This window comes from Microplitis demolitor, chromosome 2 (assembly GCF_026212275.2).
Source record: "Microplitis demolitor isolate Queensland-Clemson2020A chromosome 2, iyMicDemo2.1a, whole genome shotgun sequence".
Taxonomy (NCBI): Eukaryota; Metazoa; Arthropoda; class Insecta; order Hymenoptera; family Braconidae; genus Microplitis; species Microplitis demolitor.
Genome location: NC_068546.1, coordinates 13,858,792 through 13,869,944, shown reverse-complemented (window position 1 = coordinate 13,869,944; position 11,153 = coordinate 13,858,792). Strand labels below are relative to the sequence as shown.

The 11,153-nt window shown below is 37.1% G+C and overlaps 1 protein-coding gene across 1 annotated transcript; it reads right to left on the bottom strand.

Moving 5' to 3' along the window:
- Nucleotides 1–1,229: 1,229 nt before the first annotated feature.
- Nucleotides 1,230–1,898, bottom strand: LOC128667349 (uncharacterized). Its single transcript, XM_053737014.1, has one exon. It carries the CDS (start codon nucleotides 1,896–1,898, stop codon nucleotides 1,230–1,232), a length of 669 nt encoding a protein of 222 aa, XP_053592989.1.
- Nucleotides 1,899–11,153: the final 9,255 nt, after the last annotated feature.

Here is an 11,153-nt window from a genome sequence, read left to right as displayed (position 1 = left end):
GCCAGCAATGCCCACGGCACTTAGCGATTTTCACGACACAAACTGACACTACACTTTTTCTCACAATTTTTTTTTTTAATAATTTTCAATTGTTTAAATTTCGCCAGATCCGGCTCAAAGGACCAAAATGTAAAATGAGCGAATAAATCAGTTGGATCTGGTTTAGGCGAGGTGAATCAAACAATTAAAAATTACACAGATTTTATTAATAAATAAATTATAGATTTATTTACACTTATTTACACTTTAAAATTATGAGAACTTATACTAAAGAGCGAATGCGACAAAACAGACACGCGATAGCGAATGCAGACTCAAAGATATAATTCGCGTATAAATTGACACGTGGTCAGTAGCGGTTAACTCAACGGAAATTAATCTTACCATTAGTTTCTAGCAAAAGAACAATTTATATATTCTCAATAAATAGCAGCCTTGATATACTGACTCAATATTGAGGATAATTCAGCGTAGCGGGTTGATTCAATATCACAAAAGAATAGCGAAGCGGTTCCAAGAGCACGAGGTAACAAGTAGCGAAGCACGTTGTAGAATCAATGAAGATGGTAGCGTCGTTGACTCGTCGAGGAGCTTGGTGTCGACGTGGCAGCCTTGCTGCATATAACGACTTCTCCCATTGGCTTAAAAGCGCGCTAACGGGAAGTAATTGATAGCGAAGCCTCTCATTGGCTGGCCAATATATAACGAATAACGTGATTGGCCGGCTTGTAGTGGGTTCTTAAGGCGTCTTGACACAGTCCTGAGTTAGGAATTGTATGTGCCGGGCCCAAATAGCAAGTGACTTGGCACTATTCTGACCTTCAGTCAGTAGCGAGCTCGGCAACTCCCGAACCGAGCGGATATGCACGAAGCTTGATTCAAACTAGTCAAGCTCGTGACTGAACATTCTCCCCAGCGCTGGCAACGGTGTCGACTGGATTGTCCTCTGGAGAGTGAACTGGTAGTACACACAGCTTAGCGATTGGTCGTACAAGTTCCGTGGTAGTGGTCTTCAGCGTGACTACTCGAGTCAGGCCATCTCTGCCTGGATGTAATGCGAGTACTCGAGCAAGCGGCCATTTCGATGGTGGGAATCTTTCATCAGTCAACAAGACTAAGGAACCCACTTTGATGTTGTTTTGCGGATTATGCCATTTCGAAATAGATTGATGACGTTGCAGGTACTCTAATGACCATCTACTCCAAAATCTCTAGAACATTTGTTGTAGTTATTGCCAGCGTGACAACGAAGCTAAATTATTTTCCAGTAGCGAGGGCCCAGGTACAGCGATTAGCGGTTTACCGATGAGAAAATGTCCAGGAGTTAGAGTGGTTAAATTTGCAGGATCTTCAGATAGCGGAGCGATCGGTCTTGAATTTAACATAGCCTCAATCTGTGTTAAGACTGTGGCGAGCTGGTCGTAAGTCAATAGCGATTCACGAATGGTTTGTATGAGATGGAACATGATTGACTTTACGGCTACTTCCCACTTGCCACCAAAGTGGGGAGCACTTGGTGGGTTGAACTTCCAGTCTGTGCCATCTGTAGTGAGTAAATACTGTTCTTTTAGCTGTCTTGATCCTGCTGCGAATTCTTTCTTTAGCGTAGCGTCTGCTCCTACAAAATGTGTACCACAGTCCGAGTATAGGATACTGCAGGCGCTTCTTCGACTAGTGAATCTTGTAAATGCTGTGACGAAAGCGTCAGTAGAGTAATGGGTGACAATTTCAATGTGTATAGCGGACGTAGCGAGACATACAAACACAGCGATCCATCCTTTATAAGTTTTGGTACCTCGACCTTGGAAAGTCTTCAGTGTTACTGGCCCAGCGTAGTCTATTCCAGTGTGTAAGAATGCTTTAGATGGTCTTACCCGAGCGGATGGCAATTGTCCCATTAATTGTTGTGCACGAACACCTCTATGTCTCGTGCACACGACGCAGCGAAGAATGTGTGATCTGACTGGAACTCGAACACCTTCTATCCAGACAGATCTCCGTAGATCAGCGAGAGTCAATTGAGTTCCACCATGGAATGTTCTTTGATGCGAATGATCTATCAATAGCGTACTTAAGCGTGATGATCTTCGTAAAATGGCTGGATTTTTCTGTTCATCATCCAGCAGCGAATTCTTCAAGCGGCCGTCGACTCTGAGTACTCCGTTGTAGTCGACGTAGGGAATCAATTTAGAGAGATGATGATTTCGATGTAGAGAATCACCATCTTTCAATAGCTTCAGCTCTTGTGAGTAGTACTGACTTCGAGTATACTTGATCAGCAAACTCTTAGCGAGTTCCAGGTCAATTGTAGAGAGTGGTGTGGCCAGTGAGGACTGTGGAACTTTTTTAAATTTAGCGATGGCACGACGACAGATTCCAAGAGTGCGAAGTAAAGGTGACAACTTAGAGAATTTATCTAGTAGCGTGTATAGCGGGTGTGAATCTGCCTTAAAGATGGTAAAAACCAGACCTGGACGTTCTTCAAGATGTGATACCCTCTGCGTAGGGATATCAAAAGATGGCCAGTTATCTTCTGATTGACTGAGCCACTTTGGTCCCGTCCACCGTAGCGAATGCAGTCATAGTTTGGCTGCTGTTAAACCTCTTAAAGCGCAGTCAGCTAGGTTAAGTTTCCCAGGAACAAAATCCTAGTTGACACTTGGTAGCGATTCTTGAATCTTGGTAACTCTGTTGCGAATGTAGATTTTCCGACTAGCTGGGTTGTTTCGTATCCACGTTAAGGATACAGCGGAGTCTGTCCACATGAAAACTGAAACGTTTTCGAGTTTCAAAACCTTCTTTACGTAGAGTACCAGTTGAGCGAGTAAGACAGCGGCATTGAGCTCCATTCTTGGTATAGTTGTGGGCTTCAGCGGTGCACCTTGTGTTTTGGCACACACTAGCGAAATATTGAAGTTTCCAGTAGCGTCAGGAACTTTTAGATAAACTACAGCAGCCATAGCGAGTTGTGAAGCGTCAGAGAATCCATGTAATTCGATTGATACACCATTTTTTACATGATTCCAGCGAGGTATCTGCATCTTCGAGATCTGATGTAGTTCATCTCGAAACAAATTCCATTCTTGAAGAAGCGACGGTGATAGCGTAGCATCCCAGTCAAAGTTCTGCAGCCAGATCTTCTGCATGAACATCTTGTCTCTCGCTATGATCGGTGCCAAAAACCCCAGTGGGTCAAACAAGCGAGCAATTTCAGATAGAATTGTGTGTTTAGTAGATGGTGATGCTTCTGGAAGCGTATAGCCGAACTGGAATTTATCCTGTGTTGAATTCCAGGTTAGCCCGTGCACTTTTACTGTAGTATCCCCAAGCTCTCTTGGTGTATCTTCTTGGGCTTCAACTGGAGCGACTTGAGAGAGTAATTCAGTTGAATTACTTGCCCACTTGGCAAGCGGAAAACATCCTGTGGCACACATATGTTTTGTGTCGAGAGCAACTTGGATTGCCTCAGCGAGTTCATCAGCACCTCCATAGATGTCATCAACGTAGCGTGTGTTAGTTAGCGGTTCGACAGCCTTTGGAAATTTATTTCCTTCGTCTTCAGCGAGTTGTAAAAGTGCTCTTCCAGCGAGATATGGAGCCGATGTTGTTCCATAAGTAACAGTAGTGAGTGCAAATACTATTGGGATGTCATCTTCGTCAAACCAGATTATGCACTGGAGATGATGATCTTCCTTGTCAACTGCGATGTGACAAAACATTTTTGTTACGTCAGTAGCGAATAGATAGCGATTGCAGCGGATGCGAATAAGTACATCACTGATGTCAACTTGAATCTTTAGGCCCGCATGAAGTATATCGTTGACAGATACGCCAGATGTTGTTTTCCAAGACCCATTGAATACCACTCTGAGCTTGGTGATAGTGCTCTGCTCTTTCAGAACCCCATGATGAGGCAACAGGTAGCTGTTCGGTGGTAAATCCTTGAATTTCATACGTTTCATGTGTCCCAAGTCTTCATACTCCTTCAGGAAGTCGGAGTACAACTTCTTGTAGACTGGATCAGCTTCCAATCGTTTGCGAAGACGTAGTAAGGCGTATTGTTCAGCTCTAAGCAAATCACCCAGTTGACTTGGCGAAGATTTAAGTGGCAAGTGAACGACATATCGACCATCAGACTGTTTGTAGTGTGTATTGACAAAGTGTTGTTCACACTCTTCTTCTTCATCAGTATAGCGTGTAGCGAATTCTGTCTGTGGCTCTTCTTGGTACAAAAACTCACTTAACAAGTCTTGTAGTTGATCATCAACAGCGACATGATGACCGTAAGCGGTCACTTTTGATGTAGCGGTGTCCACAGATCCATAAATAATCCAGCCAAGCGATGTTGACTGAGCGATTGGGTCATTGTCACTTCCTTTTCGTATTTTAGCGTTGATTATATGTGAAGTTTACAGTCATGAGAGCAAGCACATGAGCTTGGACAGTAATAGAAGTGTTGTTGTATAGCGAATGCAGCGTCATCTTGCATGACCCAAGCGAATGCCCAGCTGACACATTACCAATCCCACGTAATGGTATAGCTGCTTTACTGAGTTGAATATCCAACTTCTCGATTAGCGAATGCGTCACAAAGGATAACTCCGATCCTTGATCAATAAGTACACGGGCCGTACATGTACTTCCTGTTAGCGAATTCAACTTAACAATAGCGGTAGCGAGTAAAACATTGAGTGAATGAGCTGAAAGCAGACTAAGTTAGAGAATTCAAAACAAAAGTTACCAAAATTGGAACTATTTGTTACCTGGGTCAGCTACAGGAGCGTCCTGTACTGGTTTAGTGCCAGCACCATCGTCAATGTGCGTTGACGTGTGATTTGGCTGATCACAATGGCGGCACTTCTGCTTAGTCCTGCAGTCAGCGTAGCGGTGGCGTCCTTGGGTAGCGAGTACAGCGTCAGACAAGCGGTTAGGCATATTGCGCATCGTGTCGATGCGTTGCATTTGTAGAGCGACTTGGGCATCGGCGGCCATCTTGATTCGACGTGGCACACAAAATGGACGCGATGACGTGAACCCGACTCTAAGTTCTCGATCTTTTTTAACTAAATGTCGTTTTTACACCGGTGTGTAAAATAGATCACCCCGGGCAGCACTCTAGAAGTGCTCAGCAATGCCCACGGCACTTAGCGATTTTCACGACACAAACTGACACTACACTTTTTCTCACAATTTTTTTTTTTAATAATTTTCAATTGTTTAAATTTCGCCAGAGCCGGCTCAAAGGACCAAAATGTGAAGTGAGCGAATAAATCAGTTGGATCTGGTTTAGGCGAGGTGAATCAAACAATTAAAAATTACACAGATTTTATTAATAAATAAATTATAGATTTATTTACACTTATTCACACTTTAAAATTATGAGAACTTATACTCAAGAGCGAATGCGACAAAACAGAGACGCGATAGCGAATGCAGACTCAAAGATATAATTCGCGTATAAATTGACACGTGGTCAATAGCGGTGAACTCAACGGAAGTTAATCTTACGATTAATTTCTAGCAAAAGAATAATTTATATATTCTCAATAAATAGCAGCCTTTATATACTGACTAAATATTGAGGATAATTCAGCGTTGCGGTTTAGTTTTATATCACAAAAGAATTGATTACTGAAGCGGTTTCAAGCACGAGGTTGCAACGTTGAAGTGAAGCACGTTGTAGAATCATCAATAGATGGTAGCGTCGTTGAGTCGTCGAGGAGCTTGGTGTCGACGTGGCAGCCTTGCTGCATATAACGAATTTTCCCATTGGCTTAAAAGCACGCTAACGGAAAGTAATTGATAGCGAAGCCTCTCATTGGCTGGCCAATATATTACGGATAACGTGATTGGCCGGCTTGTATTGGGTTCTCAAGGCGTCTTCACATGGTCTTGAGTTAGAAATTGTATGTGCCGGGCTTAAATAGCGAGTGACCCGGCACTATTCTGACCTTCAGTCAGTAGTAAGCTCGGCAACTTCCGAACCGAGCGGAAATGCACGAAGCTTGATTCAAACTAGTCAAGCTCGTGACTGAACAATAACTAATAAAAGAAATATACGTTGCTATTTATATATTATTGTAAATTTATTTGTTACGTCCAGATAAACACAAGTATTCAGTCCCTCAATTTTCAGTCAAAGCACTTAAGCCATTTACGCGGGTAGCAGGGACCTTGCTATTTAGTGTCGAGTATGTCAATATACGAAAATATGATATACAAGGTGAATGGATGTGTCTCATCACTAGATAAATGAACAAATAATTGAATGTACAGTTGGTATATTCAGTATAATAATTCGTCAGGATTCAAGATTTGGCTGAGCTGGAGATCACCCGTCCGGCATCAATTTCAAAAAGATGACATAATGTTATCCAAAAAATGTTACTTTTAAGAGCTCAGAACAATGTTATCATTTTGATAACTTTATGTTGAGATAATTTAAAAGAAACCTGAAAGTTAGCAAAATGATAACTATTTATGGATGTCTCTAGAACATAAAAAAAAATAACTTTCTTATGAGACTATTAAAACCTCAAGTCCCTCTCGTCAGCTACTGTCATTGTAACCTATGAATACCAATAAATATTAACATTAATTATTGATTCTGCTCTAAATTAATCACGTATAATTAGTTATTATAAATACTATAGCAAAATAACGGAAAGAAAAAATTTTAAAAATTTATGTAAAGGTCAAAAAAATAAACGAATACGTTGTTTTTTAAATAAATTACGTAATTTTAAAAATTCATGAATTGATGAAAGTAAAACAGTAAAAAAAAATTCATGCTTTATGAATAATAATATATTTTGTGATGAATTGGATGATGTTGATAATAAAAGAAATAATAATACAGACAATAATATTGATGGCGAAAAACTTGGAAGTGTGACAACTTTACTCAGGATTTCTTTACTCTAGAGCCATCTGTGCTCAAAAGCAGTTCTTGAACCACCAGTTTTGTTTTAAAACTGTACTCAATTCTCTTTTTATTCAAGGACGACTTTACTCAATGACAACTGTACTCAATGGTTCAGCCAATAAGAGAGCAGGCATCGGTAAGAAAGAAGTATGTAGGTCGGTCATTATCATATGGCGCTGAGTGAAGATTCTCAAATTATCTCAGTATTTAATTAAGATAATGAGATATGATTCAAATATAATATGAAAAATGATTTATAAAGAACATTTATACAATAAAAATAATAAATGTACGGATGTTTTAATAGTCCTATAATTATTATGAGTTTATAATTATGAATTGAAGTATATTTATGCCTTTCATTGAAAAAATTTGTTTAAAAAACATAAAATTTCTATACATTGAATTTTGAAATTTACAGGTAAGTTGTTTGACAGCTAATTTAATAACTGCAAATAAAACTGCAAGAAATTAATGGTTTTTAAAATTTATTATTAAATAAAAATAAATATCAAATGGAATACAAAATAACACATAATTGACAGATTCTTAAGGATCCTGCAAAATGAGGTTTAGATGTTTAATATTGCTAATATTAGATAGCTGTTCACCTGCAAAAAAAAAAAAAAGTAATAATTTTTATTAAAAATCTGTAAAGGTTCAAATATCTATAATTTTCAAACTGTCTCACGGGAAGAAAATTATGTGAATCATTCTCATAATGGTATGGTAATAGTTCCTAAACCAATATGGGAACCATTCTTATAATAGTATGGGAACGATTCCCATAATGATATAGGATCCACTCCTATAATATGATGGGAATGGTTCTCATACTATTATGGAAACCATTCCTATAGTTAATGTGGAATGGATCCTATAATTATCCTATAAGGAACTGCTCCCATAATTTATGGTCGTCATTCCTATGATGATAGAGGAAAAAATTTAGAAAATAATGAGAACTGTTTTCATAATTTTCTTTCCGTGTACCAACTTTCATTTATATAATGTTAAGGTAGTTCACTCGCGATATTCGTAGCCAAAAGTATAGCATAATCGCAACTACAAAAAGTTAGAGATACTCAATGCCAGAATATTTTTTTTTTGTGAGGGACTGTATCCAATACATTTTAGTTTTAAATATACAGATACACACTGATACAATCACACTGATGAGTATAATAAATGTGGCAACGCTGCAAACATGTATATTGAATAGTCTATAGATTAAACGTATGGGTAGCAATCTTTATATCATGTGAGTTCAATATACATAAAGTTTGTTATTATTGACAATTACAAAATTTGGATAAAATCAATTTTTGTGCATATTTTCACGATTTTTTTTTAAACTTACAAGAAAATCGCAGTTAAAAAGACCAAAATTGCTCGATGTGTGCTACTTTCAATATCATAATTTTAAAAGATTCTAAAACTAATAGAAAAGCGCGGCTGACCAATTTCAAAACACAATAAGTGACAAATTTTTCAAAATCGATTTTTTAGTATTTTTAGTTCCAATGGAGTTTTGTGGACATGATTCTATACATATTTCAAAAATTTTATTTTTGTCACTTACTGTAGACAGTTTGAAAATTATAGATATTTGAACCTTTACAGATTTTTAATAAAAATTATTACTTTTTTTTTTTTGCAGGTGAACAGCTATCTAATATTAGCAATATTGAACATCTAAACCTTATTTTGCAGGATCCTTAAGAATCTGTCAATTATGTGTTATTTTGTATTCCATTTGATATTTATTTTCATTTAATAATAAATTTTAAAAACCATTAATTTCTTGCAGTTTTATTTGCAGTTATTAAATTAGCTGTCAAACAACTTACCTGTAAATTTCAAAATTCAATGTATAGAAATTTTATGTTTTTTAAACAAATTTTTTCAATGAAAGGCATAAATATACTTCAATTCATAATTATAAACTCATAATAATTATAGGACTATTAAAACATCCGTACATTTATTATTTTTATTGTATAAATGTTCTTTATAAATCATTTTTCATATTATATTTGAATCATATCTCATTATCTTAATTAAATACTGAGATAATTTGAGAATCTCCACTCAGCGCCATATGATAATGACCGACCTACATACTTCTTTCTTACCGATGCCTGCTCTCTTATTGGCTGAACCATTGAGTACAGTTGTCATTGAGTAAAGTCGTCCTTGAATAAAAAGAGAATTGAGTACAGTTTTAAAACAAAACTGGTGGTTCAAGAACTGCTTTTGAGTACAGATGGCTCTCGAGTAAAGAAATCCTGAGTAAAGTTGTCACACTGCCAAAAACTTAATGAAAATAAAATAAGTAATTACAGTTCTGACAGTAAAACTAGTGGCAATTCTGACACACGCATATATTATCGATCTGTAATCAATTAAAATGTAACGGGGTAAATTTGAATTAACCGCGTTCAAGTAAGTCAAAATAAAATCTATTATGTGTACTGTCGGTCATGTGACATTACCACCCAGGATATTCTGGGTAGGTAGCGACTAGTTGTCCGGACGTAGAAATTTCAATTGCTCGACTGTCAACCCCACTTAGAATTAAGTAGGAGACCAACGACAACCAAAGTTGAGCGAGCAATTATAAACGGGCACCGGAACGAAAATCGGACATTAATCGGAACAACCGAACCGTCGAGACGTGCGAGCGGAAAGTAAAACATCTAGGCGACGCCATTACTAGACACTGACGATATTAGACGCCGTGCAATTATTTATTAGGTAATTATTCAATTGATAGCTTGAGTTTGAATTGTGGAACCAAGCGGTGGAATTTTTTATTGTCGTTAATAAATACCAGACAAGTAGCTGCTATCTATTAAAAATATTACTGATTGCGTCTTAATGACAGGTGAAGGAGAGAACGGGTTAGAGATAGAAGGAGAGGAGTGTCGAGACAGAACGAAACAAGTACGAGACGAAAAATTATAATTACGAGACCTGGACAATGACAACGACGAGGAAGGAACTGGAGAATTTTGGTTATCAAAGTATTTATAAAATTTATTCCAGGCAATAAGCTGAAAAATTTTATTAAATACATAGTATACGTCTGGTAGCGTTGTGTCCAACCATTCACAAAATTATTACTCGTAAATTAATTAATTACTCGTAAATTAATAAATTACTTAGGACCGGAATTAAATTCGATAAAATGAATTGATAAACTCCAGGCAGGGTGCCGGAGCTTTCACGTAGTAAAATATCTCCAGGCAGGTAGCCGGAAAAATTCTAGAAGTTTCCAGGGAGGTCGTGTAACCCACGCGCCGAATACTGTCGAATCTAGTCATAGTCGCTAATCAAAAAAATTCATTAATTATAAGTGAATTTAATAATAATAAAAAAATAAAATAATTATAAATAAAATTAACAGTAAATTGTCTCGATAAAAGTTATAAAAAAGATCCACGGTCAAGGTCACTGATATAAATTAATTTAGTGAAATTACGGAAATATAATGAGTTAAATAAGATAAATAGTTAAAGAAATCAAGTAAAGGAATTAAGAATAATTAGTGTGATAATCAAAGTACCTGAAAAGAACACGTGGAAAATGGATAAATTGTAATGGCGGGACTTTGAGTTTGAATATTAGGTGTACAAAAAAGTTCTACCCGTTTTTCAAAGATGGAGTTATCTAACAACTATTTATAGGTTAGCTATGAATACGTATATGTACATGCACAACTGTTTGTACTCTTTAAATTCATCAAACTTTTAATATATTAGTCTTCGATATATATATTTTTTTATTAAGTTAAAAATGGAAGTAGGTAATGAGCATATCCGCCATTATCTTTTATATGAATTTCATCAAGGAAAAAGTGCTGCTGAAGCTCAAAGAATAATCTGTGCAACTTATGGTGACAGTGTTATTGATGACAGTACTTGTCGAAGATGGTTTCGAAAATTCACAAACGGAGATTTTAATTTAAATGATAAACCACGCTCTGGAAGACCTTCAACAATCAGTGACGAGAAATTGGAAGAATTACTGAATCAAGATTCTGCACAAACACAACAAGAACTTGCGAAAAAGTTAAACGTTACTCAACAAGCTATTTCTGAAAAATTACATGCTTTAGGTAAGATTCAAAAAGAAGGAAAATGGGTACCTCATGAATTAACTCCAGAACAACGAGAGAGACGAGTTGACACCTGCCTGTCGTTGCTTTCACGACATAAAAAAAAAA

Excerpts from the sequence above, each read along its gene's own strand:
- LOC128667349 (XM_053737014.1), bottom strand. The coding sequence starts at position 1,898 with ATGGGACAATTGCCATCCGCTCGGGTAAGACCATCTAAAGCATTCTTA.